Below are 16492 nucleotides of genomic sequence, written 5' to 3'. Positions count from 1 at the left end.
CCAGAAATCTGGCCATACTGTAACATCTTTGGACAATACAATCTGCTATAATACCTTTTATGCATTCACCCATAAATACTGTATCTGCAACTAAACCTTGATGAGAATTAAGTAGATCTAAAGGACTTACAGGATGTCCTTCTGGTGCCAAACATCAAGGAAGAAGGTCTTGGCTTATATACAGCAGGTTCGAGAGTCACAGTGAACATACACTGAATGAAGCAGCAGACTCTCGGTCCCCATGTATATCATTCTGCTCAATCTCCACAACAAGATACCATAGACTAGGTGCTTAAACAAAAGAAATGTTATTTACTCACAGTCTGGAGGCTAGAAGTCTGAGATTAAAGTCCCAGCATAGTCAGGTTCTGATGAGAGGTTTTCTCTTGAGCTGCACGTGTCCACCTTCTCACTTCCCTGGTAGCTCAGCTGGTAAAGAATCCTCCTGCAATGCAGAAGACCCCAGTTCAATTCCTAGGTCAAGAAGATCCCCTGGAGAAGGGATAAGCTACCTACTCCAGTATTCTTGGGCTTCCCTGGTGGCTCAGACAGTAAAGAATCCACCTGCAATGTGGGAGACCTGACTTTGATCCCTGGGTTGGGAAAATCCCCTGGAGGAAGGCATGGCAACCCACTCCAGTATTCTTGCCTGGAGAATCCCCGTGGACAGAGGTGACAGTCCATGGGATCGCAAAGAGTCAGACACGACTGGGCAACTAAGCACAGCACGGCACAGTACCTTCTCACTGTGTGTTCACATGACCCTTTCTTTGTGTGAGCTCATGGAGAGAGGGAGAGAGTTCAATTCTATCTCTTCCTATAAAGACACTAATCCCATTATAAGGACCCCACCTTCATAACCTCATCTAACCCGAATCACCTCCCAAAGAACTCATCTCCAAATACCTTCACATTAGGATTTTGGGCTTCAACATATGAATGGGGACACAAACATTCAGTTCAGAATACCATGGCTACAGATATGCCTGCTTTCAGTGGGAAACGATGTCAATTCCTGAATATGTCCAAATATCTGGAGTCTTTAATCAAGTAGACAAATCATCCACATATGTGAATTTTTCACTTTTTTTCCAGTTTAGTCTTATAGTTAAAACTCAAGCCAGAGACTATGGCAGATATAAATAGAGCATCATTATATATAATTTGGAAAGGATTTCACTGGTGTACATCTGTAAGCAGTTCAGGAACACTTTCAAGCTGTGTTTACATGATATCAAACATCTGGATGAAAACTGAAAAAAATAATCAATTTGGATTGGAAACAAAACAGAAGTACAAATCTCAGTGCGCTAGCTCTTGGAATACTGAACACAGTATTCCCATACCCAAGAAGGAGATAATGGTACACAAGAAGGGCTATTAGAATGACCAGGCAGTGGGGAGGGGCTTCTGTGGGAAGGCATACTTTATTTTTTAATTTTAATTTTTTTATATTATGAAACTATGATAACACATTTACAGGAGAGTTGGAAAATACAGAACAAGTTTACATATAGTTCCATTATATATTACGATGATTTTTTAAAGCAGATAAAATAAGATTTTTAGTTGGAGTTTTAATATCAAACCATTTACCTCTTACCTCTTACACTGAGGTAAGACCCAAGCACACTGTTTACACAGTCTGTGGGACAGAGCCAAAGGAGAAACTGTGGGTCAGTGAATATGCAGGGACCCAGGGTATGCTGAGTGCCGGTTACAGACAAGACTCATCCCCTTCCTCGTCTTGTGGCGGGAGAAAGGGGCTTGGTTAGGACAGGTTTGGGCATTAGCAGGGAAGTGGTGGATATGTTCAAGGCATGCAAGATGGCAAGCTGAAGGTCCTCAGAACTGACATCTGAAGAGGGCTGAGGCAGGCAGCCCTGACTTATTTAAACTCACACATCAAGTTCATGACAAAAATCCAGGTGTCTTCACTCTGACACGCCAGAAATTACCCAACACTTAGTGGTCCAGAAGCAAAGCCAAGAAGATGTGGGTTCCAGGAACACCAAGGATTGCTGGCCCAAAGTTCCCATGAGGGTAATTCTGGGGACAAGGGCCTAAGGCCAAGCCAGAGAGTCAAAACCTCTAGCTGTCAGAGCAAAGCATCCCGGCTGGCTGGAAGGAGGCAGGCCTTATGCTAGGGGAAGAAGGAAAAGGGGCCAACACATCAGCAAGTAGAGAGAGAAATTAAGGCAGGAAGCAGAGAGAGACTGAAACAGGGTGCACTGGGACAAACCATCATTGCTGATACTCTGGCAAGTTCTTTGTTTTGACACATATTCAAGGCTCTCCTGGGCACAGGGAGTAGAGCAGGGTGGTGAAGACACAAACCCTCAGATGAAAAAGAGTGATGGTTGAGGGAGCCTGAGCTCTGGCTTGGGTACGGGGGGTTTCTTTGGGCAGGGCCGGAGGAAGTGTGTTCTTGCAGCATTCAAGACACTGGTAAAGAGCTGGGAGGAGACAGACTGTGGATTTGGAAACGAAAGAATAAAATCTGGGGTGACCCAGAGGGATGGTCTGGGGAGGGAGGTGGGAGGGGGGTTCAGGATGGGGAACACGTGTACACTCATGGTGGATTCATGTTGATGTATGGCAAAACCAATACAATACTGTAAAGTAATTAGTCTCCAACTAAAATAAATAAATTTAAATTTTAAAAAAGAGATCTGTGGAAGAAATAGCATTAGAATTTGATAGGACTGTGAACACCAAAGTGGAAGTAAGACCCCCCAGAAAAAAATCACAGAACTAATTTGAAGACAAATGTGGGGAACTGGGAGGCTGTTGGGACCTTAGGTAACTGTGGAGATTTTGGAAAGATGTGATTTCTGGAACTGAGAGTTAGTGTTGCTCTGACCCACCGTCCAATCCTCTCTAGGAGAGGAGAGCACGATGGGGTTAGCATTCTGGTGTCCAAGGCTGCCTCTTTCCTCTGTTCCCGCTAACTCTTATAGCAGTACCACCTGGACCAAGGAAGGAGACGGGTGTTCCCTACGTTTGTTTCCTGGGACAGAAATCCAATATTTGATCCTTGGACTTATCAACTTCATCAAGAGAAATTAAAGTATGAATTATAGGAATGTGAAGGGTAAAGTGAGTTCCTGGATTCTTGATAAGTATGTGACTTGACAAAATCCACATTGGAAGAAAGTAATACAAAATTTGGAAGGATAGAAGAATATAATTAAGCCAACTGGAAATATGTTGTCAACGTGTCTGTTTGGGGGTAGGATTAGTTCATTTGAACAGGGTCATGGTGACTCAAATATTATATTGTAATGACGTTATCCTGAAAGAGCTTCAGTAAATCTGATCACTCATGACCATCCAGATAACATAAATTTGGAAAGATCTAAAAACCAGCTAAGATTGATACTGACAGCCAAAAGAGAAAGTTGTTGAAACAATGGAAATTCCCATGGGATGATACATGTTAATAGTTTGACCTAGAATAAATATTACATTCTTGGCTAGGGGAGGATTTCCCATCTATGCTATAGTGTTTGAGGTGTTAAGATGATCACATCCATAACTGAGAGGCCAGGGAAGTGATCTGGATGGGCCCAGGGGGCCTGCCAAGGAATGGCATTAATTTATGACTTTCCTCAGAGAATGATCAAAGGTTTATGGCAACCAGGAATCAGATCCAGGGCTTGAAAGATTTCTCTCTTAGAAGTGTTGATGGCTTCAACTGGGATGACTGAACACAAAAGGGAGAGACCGGTTAAAGGGCCAGGCCAAGAGAAGACTTGGTGGGAAGGAAAAATGTTGGCAAGGGAGGAGAGAAGAATGGAAAATCTGAGAATCCAGGAAAGAAGGGGGAGTGGAGGAGGAAAAAGGGAAGGGGAAGGAGCCAAAGGAAGTTTTTGATGAGATAAAGAAATTTTAAAAAGGGCTTAGTCAACTCCTACTTTGATAATTCCATTCCAGGTGGAGATGGGCTACTGAAACCTTGGTAAGCAGGAGTTCAAAAGAAGGGAAAGACAACACTGGGAAGAGATTTGGGAACTGAAGGCAGAAGCAGATTGAAAACTGGATGCAGCGAATGACAGTAAACAGCCCATAAACAAGTATGACGGTATAAGTACCTTGAACTCAGACCTGAGACCTGGGTTCTTGCCCTACTCTGCCCCTAAAGTTGAGAAAGCCACTCCATCTTTCTGAACCTGTTTCTTTACATCTAAAGTGATAGGGTTAGACTGGGTGGCCTTGAACATTCCTTTCCTTTTCTACAGCCCTCAATTCAACATAGACATTTTGAAATCAGAGACTTATATAAATGGAATCTTCCAGATTGGAATGTGTATTTAGCTTTTCTAAGCACAAAATGCTTTGAAGGGAGGAAAAAAAGGTTCCACTCAACCCTTGGAGAGCAATATTTGTTCTGTAAAATAATTAGCGAGTAAGTGTTATTGAACTAGGTTGTCACATAATCACAAAAGAATTTTTTTAAAAAAAGAATTTAGGAGATTCAATTTTCCCTCCCATAGATCAAAAGAGCGACTAATAGAAACCATGGGTGGATGGTTAATAAAAATCTATACAGGAGGAGAGAGCCAACATGAAATGAAAAGAGTGCTGATCTCAGGCCAGGAGCCTTGAGTTCTAATCCCAACTCTGAAAATACATAATTTTTAAAAGAATAATGCAAGGGACCAGTTACAGGGGGATGGAAGAGCTGAGAAGCCAGAGGGCAGTACGGCAACCTGGAGTGTTTGTGCTCAGTCATGTCCGACTCTTTGTGACCCCATAGACTGTAGCCCACCAGGCTCCTTTGTCCATAATATTGTCCCAGAAAGAGCAGGTTGCCATTTCCTATCCAGGGGATCTTCACCACCCAGGGATTAAACCTGCATCTCTTGTGTCTCCTGCGTGGCAGATGGATTGTTTACCACTAGCACCACCTGGGGAACCCCAAGGAAGCCTAGATATTAGCAACAGCAGGAAGCCACTGCCATCCTGGGCTGGAGGAAAAAAAGAGAGGATGTGCTATTACTGGAACCCAGAGGCCATGGTGACCTGATGGAAGCTGGAACTACAGTGGGTCCATTAGTGGGAGCTGGAGCCGCAGAAGAGATACAGCAACAGTCCCAGGACTGAAGGATGGAGGGCTGGAGAGAATATCCTGGCTATTTCTTGCCCTGTCCTCCAGGGTTCTGCCAGTGCTTCACATTGCTAGATCTAGCTAGCAACTAGCTCACATCACAGGATGGCAAATGCAGCCTGCAATGGTCAGCGCTTCCTCCAGCCCGTCCTCCTCTCTACAGAGCAGAGAACTTGCAAGGATGGTTCTGAGGACAAGCAGGCCAGGAATGGCCCTAAATACAAATTCTGCTTTCGTGTAACACTGACCCACAGTGTTACAGATCAGCATGCAACTTATAATACTGAGTGTAGCTTAGAATAGTGCATAACTTGTAACACTGATCTCTAGTTCCCGATCGGCCTAGAGTCTAGGTCTGCACACGTCTGAGGACGTCCATCCTGTCATGCCTTGTTTTCTTTCTTTCCCAAGCCTGACATTCAAACTTCCTTATACAGAATACTTCCCAAACCTCCTTCACTGTTCTGGTCTCCCTCCTTCTGGGAGCTCCCTGGGATGTGGTACCAGATGTTCACAAGACCCCTGGTGACCCGAACACCAGCTCAGAAACAGAGGACTAATCCCACCCTTCTTGTAGCAATGCAGCAGTCATCCCACTCACGTGGAGTCTACAGACTATCAAGACCCATGTACTTTTTTCCTACGTGATTTCAAGTCTTTCCTGATCTGTCTTAGCAGGGCAACCACACATTTGATAAGCACAACCAAATTCATCCTCCAAAGCGCTGGTTTAAAGAGAAGAGGAGGAGGAAGAAAAAGAATAGAGTAGACCAGAGCAAAGAACAGAGCTCTGCGTCACTCCACCGGAGATCTCCCTTCAAGTTTACTCAGAACTATGAATCAAGCCTCACTGGGTAGTGCTGCTCAACCAGTTCTAGATCCACCTAACAGCAAAGGAATTATGCAAGACTTCATCAAATTCTTTACTTATATCACAATGTATAATATCCATGGCAGTCAGCTCTCTTCACTTCAAGCACAGAGTGCTTAACTAATACTTGCTGCCTTAAAATTAAATAAAATTATCTTGATTCACCTAATGATACTGTTTAAAGAAAGTTAACATGGTCATCTTAATGGGATATCATAATGAACCCATGTTGGCTGCTGGGGATCACCACTTTCTTCTTTAAACATATATAAATCTACTTGTTCCAGACTTTTTCTAAAGAGTGGCCAAAAAGGCCTGTTATGGACCTGTGATTGCTGAAATCTGCCCCTATACAGTCTTTGGGTACTCTCTTATCTTCCTAAACTGGAGGGATTCTAGTTGCTGCTTGAGTTTCATGGGTCTTGAGACCACCCTTCTCCCCATTAGGAATAAACTGACCCTTTCCACACAAGGAAGGATCCAGGAAGATGGGAAGACACATGGCACAGCAAAATCCGTCATTTAGGGTGCCCATATACAAGCCTTACGGATGGTTATAAGAACAGCTCCAATACAGCACCCTCACATCCTGCAGCCCCCAGACGGAATGCCACAGGGGGCCCAAGATACCATATGTAATCAGGGGACTCCCAGAGAGGCTGAACCTCTGATCCTGGTCCTTCTGTTTAAAAGGCTTACAAGCAGCCCCATAGAAAGCTGAGCCAAAACACAACAGAGATTGGGACCATGAAGTTTTCCTCTTTATCTCCCTTCCTCTTCCCTCTTTTTCAACTTCCCTCTCCCTCTGAATCTGTGCTTTAGAGTCACTATCATTGCATTTGCTGCTCAGGAAGCTGTCCTGTAGGCAGCTCATGAGGGCAGAACTAAAAGCCTGGGAGAACAGCCTGAAGCCCAAATGACCAGCCTCTTCCACCCCTGCCTCCCCACAGGTATCTGGACGTGGATGGGCTTGTGCAGAGGACATAGTGCCCACCAAAAAATGCAGAAAGATGTTTTCTATTCCTCGCTTCAACCCATAAAAATGCCCTCTGAGCTCAATCAATGCTTGATAAATTCAAGAATGAACTCAACTAACCCATCCTCTGCCAAGAGGGATCGTGCTCATTAAAATTCTTGATAACCTTAATGTTTCAGGATAGATACAGCTATTATTTTGTTAGCTATAATTTTCTGTCTTGTTTTTTCCTCCCAAGAACAATGGAGGCTGCTGAAGGTTGACAGACACTGATTAAAGACATGTGCAAAGATTTGGACATAAAGATATTCACTGATCTATTTTAGCAGAAAATTGGAAACAACCTGTATGCCCAACAATAGAGGATGTTTAAATACCTATGGTACACCCATATAATAGAATATTGTGCAGCTTTTAAAAATCATGTTGTCAGACAGTAGATGCAGTGATGTTCACCACTGTTAAAAGCAAAAAGCAAGTTACAAAAGCAGACTGCTATACACACAAAGAAGGAAATTTTTCAAAAGATATGCTAATAATTACTGCCACTGGTGGAATTATGAATGGATTTTAAAATCTCCTTTTGCTTGTAAGTTTTTCCCATTTTTTTCTACAGTAATGTGCATTGTTTCTGAAATAAGGCAAGGTGGGATGGGTAACAATAAAAATTATTTTGCTAGCCAGGAAAAAAAAATAGGAAAATCCCCCTCTTTCAAGGCTGTCTTCCAGCATCTTGTTCTGCCAGATGGATAGGAAGCAAGCTCCAATCCCACTGGTCCAGCTTGCCCAGAGCCCCACAGAGGTCACCTTGGCTCTGGGCAGAAGCTTCCTTGGTGTCAGCAACCACCTTGAGATGAGTTATTTAAAATGAGGCTGTCCCAGGCAAGATCTAGTTCCAAAGTACCAAGGGCCACTTCAGCCCAAAGAAATGGCAGTTCCAGAACCCTGTGAATTTTCGAAGCAGAACAGCAGCCCTAGCTTGGGAGAGGAACCTCCCTCCCTCTCTCCTCCCGGCTGCCTGCCGAAGGTTGCAGACAGCTCCCTTTCCATCCCACAAGAGGAGACAGGCAGATGAGTCATAGCACTGGCTTGGATTAAAGGAGTATTATCGTGTTAGAAGAAATGGATCTATTTTATTATCTGTTTCTTGTCGTCTTACAAATAAATATGCTTTTCCCACCAAAGTTCCTTAAAAAGCCACCAATTTCATTAGCTGAAGCTAAGAAATGACCAATATGAGTTACAAATGTTCATGTCTGAAGAGTAGCCAAGCTGAAAAGATGTAGTGGAAACACTGAGGAAAGTGGTTTATAAGTCTAGATTCAAGTCTGCAAAGTGAGGCCATTCTTCTAAAAATATACGGAGGAACCACGGAAGTCCTTTCCCCTTTTCTAAAAGCTTTCTCTTTCTTTCTTTTAAAGAAACATACTAGGATTGGTTTGTAAATCTGAGATTCAACACCTCAGATTTCCCCTTTTTTGTCGAGATGATGATCAAGCGATACTATTTTAAGGACTTCCTTCTCTTATACAGATTTTTCCACACTGGGAGGACAGATAAGGTATGTTCCACTAATGTTCCTCATTAAACCCACTTGTGTGCCAGCAGTCATTTCCCTTTGTCTTGCTATCCCGTGACAACAGATTGCGTATCATAGGAAATTGGAATGGAGATTTTATTTGGTTTGGATCTCTCTTCTCCATTGTTTAATTCCACATTCAGTTTTTCATTCTACATCTGCCTCCTTTTACAGACATATACTATGATTAAAACCTCGGAGAAGGCAATGGCACCCCACTCCAGTACTCTTGCCTGGAAAATCCCGTGGACGGAGGAGCCTGGTAGGCTGCAGTCCATGGGGTTGCTAAGAGTCAGACATGACTGAGCAACTTCACTTTCACTTTTCACTTTCATGCATTGGAGAAGGAAATGGCAGCCCACTCCAGTGTTCTTGCCTGGAGAATCCCAGGGATGGGGGAGCCTGGTGGGCTGCTGTCTATGGGGTCGCACAGAGTTGGACACGACTGAAGTGACTTAGCAGTGACTACGATTATTGACAACTCACCTCGTAGACTTCTCAGGAGCACTCTGACCAGCCCTCTCTCTCCCTGGAGTTGCAAAGAGTCAGACATGACTGAGCATACATACACATATACCCTCTGCCCTCAGAATCTTATCTCTGGTCTAAAATGTACTACATACTCAGTAAAGAGCTGATAACTGACGGATATATCTCTGTTGTTAATTGCACTCCCAGTACTTTGTTTACTGTTGATCAAGTTCCAATAGTGAGTTTCCCTGTTTGCGCTAAGATGTGTAGATGTTTCAGTGATATTTCTGTCTTCAACCCAGATCACCTGTCCATTAAAACAAACAAAAAGAAAAATTAAAAAAAGCTTCCACCAAGTGCCAGAAAAGTAGGTCTAGCGGGGCAGAGAAAGTTTCACATTTCCTGTTGCTGAATTTAGGCATGGCTCTTAGAGGAAGCTGGATGACTTTTCAATCCAATATGCTCTGTTCTCTGATGCTATCATCCTTGTTTTTCCTTAGGACTACAAAACCATGATGCCAAACTTTTTTAATGACCCAGCTATTTGTTTTTTGAGTGTCAACTTTTATCCAACTGTTGCTGTGACTTTTTTTTTTCACTTAAAATTGTGATTTTAAAATATTTTGTTTTTCTAAATGGGATCCATTAAATCTAAGAATGTTCTTTCCATTTATCAGACATGAACTGTGTGCCAGGCATTGGGTACTAACTAGCTTCCACACTCATTATTTCACTCACTCCCTTACAACCACTCTATGAAGGAGATGCCATCGCCTGAGAAAACTAAGGGGGTTAAGCCATTTGCCCAAGATCTTATGTCTAGTGAGGGTTCTTTAAACCCTTCCAACGAAATCCATCCAGCTCTTACTAGCTTAAGTCCATGAGTTTTGCCATCCAGAAAACGTTTTCTGAGAACCCAAAGGAGAAATGTATTTGCACTCTGAAAAGTCCAGACCTCCTCCGAAAGAGGCAGACTCCAGGCAGTCAAGAGGCCAAACTCACTTGTGACGCTACCTTAATGGTCAGTAGAAAGTCCAGTCATCTGATCAGATTTCAAGGCCCAACTCACCCACATACTGAGCCTGAGACCATAGGCTCAGAGACTGTTTCCACATCTCAAAACAGAGAGATAACAGTTTAAGTTATCTTCAAAACTGCCAACTTTCAACCATTTTTGACCTCCAAAACAAAATATTTTTTTCAAATTCCTCACTGGGTCGTTGGAGAGGTTAAAACGAGTGCACAGAGGAAACAGTAAATGGCTCTTTTGAGCAGACTTTTCTCTTTCCAATTTCATTTTGCTCAGGTCAATAAAGTGTGTCCCTGTTCTCTGCCCACACTTTACATGTAGAGAAGCTGGCTTAAGGTTATGTAAGTGTTGGAGCTGACAGTTCAGGAAGAAAATAAGACTGCGTGGATAATCAGGAATTAACAACAAAGGATCCCCTCAGGCCTTAGTGCTCCGTGCATTTCCCCCAGTTTAGTCTCTTAATTACTGAATCAGTACACAACGGCTTCTTTTTTTCTCTCTCTCTTTTTAAAAATTTTTTCTTTTAGAAAGTGGAAGGAGGAGGGTATTGAGGAAATTTAGCACTCTGTGTTAAAGTAAAGGTTTTAAAATCCATTCTTGCCCGCGTCTGTGCCTGGAAATGGCTTGGCTCCTTGGCCAGCAGGTGGGGGAGTCCTGCCTTGGACGGCAGCTAGGGCTCCAGACCGTGGCCGCCCGCACCCGCGCCAGAAGAGCCACCAGCGTTAGTTTTACCTGCCGCACGCTGTTTACTTCCTCGCTAGGTGCCAGGCCCTGCTCTTGGCCCCTCACATGCATGATTTATATACTCCTCTCACACCATTCGGGACAAAAGGGAACTCTCATTTTCCCCATTTTCCAAGAGAGGAAATAGGCACAGAGAAGTTAAGTCACTCGCCCAAGATCTCCTAACTGTAAAGTCAGACTCGAACCCGGGCAGCCCCAGCATTCCCACTCAGAACCTCTCCTTTTTCAACTTGGGTAGAGGCGCTTTTTCATCTAAGAATTCTCCAAACTTGGCCACCCCCAAGGGAAGGGGCTCGGCCTCGCCAACTCGCACGACCTAGCCGGGCTCCGCAAGTCCAGGGCTGCGGGTCGCGGTTGGAGGAGCGGCGCCTCCCCTGGGTATTTAACCCCAGTCTGGAGCCCGCGGGCGCCGGACGCTCCTGCTCCTCCCAGCTCGCGCCTCCCCGCCCTCCTCCCGGCTCTCCCGGCGCGCCCCACCCTCCGCCCCGCGCTCGCCTCGCGCACAGGCACCGGCCGGCGGGCGCGGGGAGCGGAGAGCGGGCCGCGCTGGCCTCTTCCGAGCCGCCCCCTGCTGCGGCCGCCGGGCATCGCCCGGCTGGAGTGCGACGCGGCTGCTCGAGTCCAGACGCCGGCCCCGGACGCCCCGGGGACGGACGGGCGGCTGTGGACGCCAGCCGGCGGCATGGATTCAGATTCAGGCGAGCAGAGCGAGGGCGAGCCCGGGACCGCCGCAGGTACGAGGGGTCGGGGCAGCCCCGCCAGGAAGACTGGGGCATCGAGGAGGGGAGGCCCGGGCGGGAAATCGCGAGTATTTCTCGGAGCTGCCAGGCGGGAGGCCGATCCCCAACAGTCCGATCCTTTCCAGGCCGGGACTGGGACGGCTCTGCGCTCTGACTTTGCTTTGGGGTTTTCTCCCCATTGCATTTGGGCGCTGGAGGGAGCGTAGGTGCGTTTGAGGGTGGCTCTCCGCGCTGCAGTGCTCGGGCCGTCGGGCCGGGGCAGGGGGTGGGGAGGTATTGGGCCGGGGTTGAGGTAGGGGGGCGGGTGACAAGGTTTGGGAAATCCGTGTCCTGTAGTTTGCTGCAGTGAGGGTTGCAACACATCTGCTTTTTGAAATAACTTTCCAAGAGCCGGCCGGGTCCTCGAACTCCGGGCTCCAGGGACGCTGCGGAACAGATGACCGGCTCCGAAGGCGTGACAGGACACTCGGGGAAGAAAATGCCCCCCCGGGTGGCCAGGCAGGACTCAAACCACAGCTCGTGGTTGCGGTTCCCGAGGTTGCTAGATGAGCCGGTGCGGAAGCCTTGGCCCATCGCTGCCCTGCACACGCGGAGGAGGTCCCCCACGAAGGGTCCAGGGAGACAGACACGTTGGCGCACGGGGGCCGAGCTTCGCCTTTAAGGGGCGCAGCCAGCTTTTCACAATCGATAGTTAATCGAAACGATGGGTGGATGCTTACTTAAGAAGAAAATGAATGTCCTCCCCCGCCTCTCCCTGATACTGAGCAACAGGAGGAAGCCACCCACAGCCTTGAGTCGACTTACCGCCGGGCTCTGCCCACCTACCTCCACTGGCCCGCTCCGCCCGCCGCCCACGGGTCCAGGGGCAGAAGACCTCTGGTACTCACACGTACCCGTGGCTCCCCTCGCATCACACCGCCCTGCAGGCTGGCCCTGGCCAGCAGACCTGTGACCTGAGAGCTGGGGTCCTCGGGTACAGATCCGAGGTCCCAGACTAGTCCCCACTCTTCCCAGTTCAGACCAGGGTCCCCAGGGTGGGGACCAAGTGTCAGCAGGCACCATCAGCCCAGGCGTGCCTGTGGGAAAGGCAGGCGCAGGAATCAGGCAGGTCAGCGCCAGAAGCTGTGCCAAAGGCCCTGCATATATTATTCTCCTTCATCCTCACAGCACCTAGCCTGGTGGTTATTATCTCCATATTCCAGAACTGGGTTAGGTGGCTTACCCATAAATCATAGCCAGGGCCTAGCCAAGGGCGGAGTGACTGCCGTTCTGTTGCACCTCACAGGGCAGCTGTGGTAAATACCTACAGCTGGGTGGGAAGAGAGGAGAATGGCAGAGAAACAAGGTGGCATCGTCAAGATGCCTGTGTGTGAGGACTCCTATCTCTGTGCAAGGGCCACCTGCTTTCTGTAGGTATGTGTGGACCTAATTAATAAACATGAGCTCTTCTCCAACCTGTATGTTCCCATGACTATGAAGCACCAAGCTTTTGTTTCACAGGTGGCTTGTGGATCTCTTCCCATCATTTAAAAGTTCCAGTGGGTGTTTGTGTGTATCTAAGTATATCTCTGGAGTTCAGGAGGAGGAGGGGGGGTGGATACATTGACACTGAAACTTTACTCTCTCAAAATCTCAGGAACTAACATGCTCTCCCAGCTCCCACCCTCAGATCTTTTATGTCAGTTGATGGAGAAGGGGAGGATAGGAGGCTTTGAGAAAGAGGAGGGGAAGAGAAGGTGGTGGAGGGGCGGGGGGCCGTAGCAGGAGACACTCAGAAGAGTTGGTACTTGGATGACAGGGGAGGAAAAGAGTTCTGAAGGGTCTGGTTGCTTCTCCGGGCAGCCTGCTGAGCAAGGAATATCCCTGGGGATTCATGTCTGTTTGTGTGGAAGACCTCTACACGGCTAACAGCAGCTGAGCCGTGACTACCGAGGTTGGATGGATCCCGTGAAGAAGGGCAGCCGGTTCTGTGAGCTGTCACCATTTGTTTCTGCCTTACCGTTTTCCACAGTCATTTCTTCTTCCTCTGTGTGCTTGAATCTCACAAGCTGAACATTTATTTGAATGTCACAAGCCATTCTGCTAAATGGCATTCAGTCTCATTCATTACTTTCAATCTTAAAGTCTTCGTGACACACCTTCAAAACTAAGTGCTAACTCATCATCTAGCTGTGGCTACATCCTATCGAAAGGAAACTCCTGTTGCAGCTTCAGATGCAGGTTAAGTTATCCGTAGGGCTGATCATTGTCCCTGTAAGTAACATGACCTCCATCTGTGGACCCGTATCTGTGCAAGCTGAGTGGGTTTGTAACTGAGGACAGCAGAGGAAGTGGGGCGTCTTGGAGTATTAATGTGTGTATTTGTGTGTACCCACCTCCCAGGGAGCTGAGATGAAGGGCTGCTTCCTCCTCAATGCCCTCTCCTTCCTGAACTTGTAGAAAAGCCTTGCTGTAAGATGGACCGTATCAAAGTTCTGAGTCTGGACTCTGGAATCAGAAAGACCTGGGTCTTAATCTCTACCCCCGTGTGTTCTAAGTTGCTTCAGTTGTGTCCAACTCTTTGTGACCCCATGGACCATATCCCACCAGGCTCCTCTGTCTATGGGATTCCTCAGGCAAGAATATTGGTGTGGGTTGCCATTCCCTTCTCCAGGGGTTCTTCCCAACCCAGAGATCTAACCAGCATCTCTTACATCTCCTGCATTGGCCGATGGGTTCTTTACCACTAGCACCACCTGATGGGCAAGTTAACTTCCCCATCTATAAAATGGGGATAACATTTAATAACATTTATAAAACATGTATAAAACATTTATAACATGTATAAAACAATTAGTATTATTGTCATTATTATTACATTAATGTAATTGCCTGAGAAGATTTGTTTTGAATTTTCTCCTTTTCACTCTGTCTTGTGTGTGTGTGTGTGTGTGTGTGTGCGTGTGTGTGCGCATGCACGCACATGCACACACACACGCAGATGTATTTGTTTGTATTTTTAAGTTACCTCTTCTCATCCTCATCTCCTAGTTCAAGGCATAAAGATGGGGTCCTTCAAAACTACTGCTTTCACCATCCATCTCTTCTGGCTTTAGAGAAAGTTGCACAAAGTAGAGAACACCTTATCCAGTCTACCTTCTAACCTGGAGGTTAGCCATTTTTATGCCACTTCCGATAGAAGAGTGGTTAATCCCGCCACACACTGGTTCACCTTTTCCCTTCAAGGTAACAGGAGACAGGGGAGATAGTCACTATTCTTCTGTCCATTTTTGCCCATCTCATAACCTTCCTGGTCAAAAACTGGCAGAGAAGTGAGGAAATGTCTTTACTGTGCCCCTTACAAGAGCCTTTTCCAAAGATCTCCGCAGTATCTGCCGTACTGCTCTCTCATGGAGCAGTCCCTGCACAGGAAGGTCAAAGGGGGAGTGTGGATAAGATTGGTCCTAATCTGCATTTTCTGTTTTTCAAGAAGCACAGGATGGTGCTTCTATGTCATTCTGCTGCCTGCAGCTCTCCTTTGCCTCTCTGTAGTTTTATGGTTCTCTCTATGATTAGGAAAGAGACAGCGTTTATGGAACACTGGATTCTTTCCAGAGACCCAACTTGGCAGTCTCTCCTTTGACAAACCCACCATCCATCTCTCAGAAATCTTAGAGCTTGGTATATTAACTCAGCACTGATTCAGATTCTTTCCTAAGAAGCAACAAGCGAGTAAACATTAGCAGTGCCACTTTCTTTCCTTTCTGACTTGTAAAACTGAGATCATCTACCCCAGCTGAAACAGACAAGCTCCTTCTACCCAGAGCTGGTGCCAAGCAGCCACACTGATGGAGCATCCCTGTGGCTGGGCAGGTGCCACAGAAAGGCATATCTATGCGATGGAGTTGGGATGTGATAAGGAAACCTCAAGATAATAAAGGAGGTGGGAAAACAGCAGGCTCCTGATTTTGCCCTCCCTGTCTTTCCCATTCCCTAGGTTCTAAGCTTGGTCCAGGAAGACAGAGTGGCAAAGGAGTGGGTAGGATTCAGTAGTTAGCCAAGAGGAGATAAGGTGTTCTAGAAGTCAGACACCATTAAGCAAAGGCACAGATAAACAGGGAAGCAATTGGAGTGGAGGGCATATACTAAGGTGTGCATGTGTGTGTGCTAAAAGTCGCTTCAGTCATGCCCGACTCTTTGTGACCCCATGGACTATAGCCTGCCAGGCTCCTCATCTGTGGGATTCTCCAGGCAAGAATACTGGACTGGGTTGCCATGCCCTCCTCTGGGATACCGAGGGGTACTGGGAAATGAAATTAGATGAATGTAGAGAGAGCCACTTACTAGAGAGGGTCTTAATAACTTGGTCCTGGCAGTGCTGAAGGAGCCCCAGCTGAGCTGATAGTAGAGCAGAGATGTCCTTGACTCAGAGCTGTGTTTTCAGAAGCCACGTCTGACAGCCATGAAGTAGGGGGATGGCCTAGGCTTGGAGCCTCGGCTACCAGGGTGTGACCACACAGTCAGAGGGGATGGTATCCCTAAGCGAGGCAGAAGAGGAAGGATGCAAATGCCATTTCAGAGAAACAAACAACAGAAGTCGGTGACAGATTGTACAAAAGCAGTAACAGGAGAGGGACAGTGGAAAGCGACTGGCGTGTTGAGTTGGGCTGAGGCAGGGAAATGCAGGAGACAGACTTTCCATCAGATACTTAATAGTGAGGAAAAGACCCTGAAGACAGGAAAGATTGAAGGCAGGAGGAGAAGGGGATGACAGAGGATGGGACGGCTGGATGGCATCATCGACTCAATGGACGTGAATTGGAACAAGCTCTGGGAGATGGTGGAGGACAGGGAAGCCTGGCATGCTGCAGTCCATGGGGTTGCAAAGAGTCGGAAATGACTTAGCGAGTGAATAACAACAAAGTTTTGCTCAAAGGCACCTCCCCCCACCCACAGTAAATTATGCTGGGACATTGGTTTTGGAGGATCATG

General features: G+C 46.7%; 1 protein-coding gene across 1 annotated transcript in view; it reads left to right on the top strand.

Annotated features, from left to right (window-relative positions):
- The first annotated feature begins 11242 nt into the window (after nt 1-11242).
- TNFAIP8L3 (TNF alpha induced protein 8 like 3) overlaps nt 11243-16492 on the top strand; it is a 42933-nt gene continuing 37683 nt past the window's right edge. Inside the window, exon 1 of the mRNA XM_040226512.1 lies at nt 11243-11515. Within this exon, the coding sequence (XP_040082446.1) occupies nt 11464-11515 (52 nt within the window). The 5' untranslated portion in view covers nt 11243-11463. The remainder of the gene's footprint in view (nt 11516-16492) is intronic.

Source organism: Oryx dammah, unplaced genomic scaffold (genome assembly GCF_014754425.2).
Source record: "Oryx dammah isolate SB20612 unplaced genomic scaffold, SCBI_Odam_1.1 HiC_scaffold_26, whole genome shotgun sequence".
Classification (NCBI taxonomy): domain Eukaryota; kingdom Metazoa; phylum Chordata; class Mammalia; order Artiodactyla; family Bovidae; genus Oryx; species Oryx dammah.
Note: the sequence above shows the minus strand (reverse complement) of the source record. Positions and strands in the feature narration are given on the sequence as shown.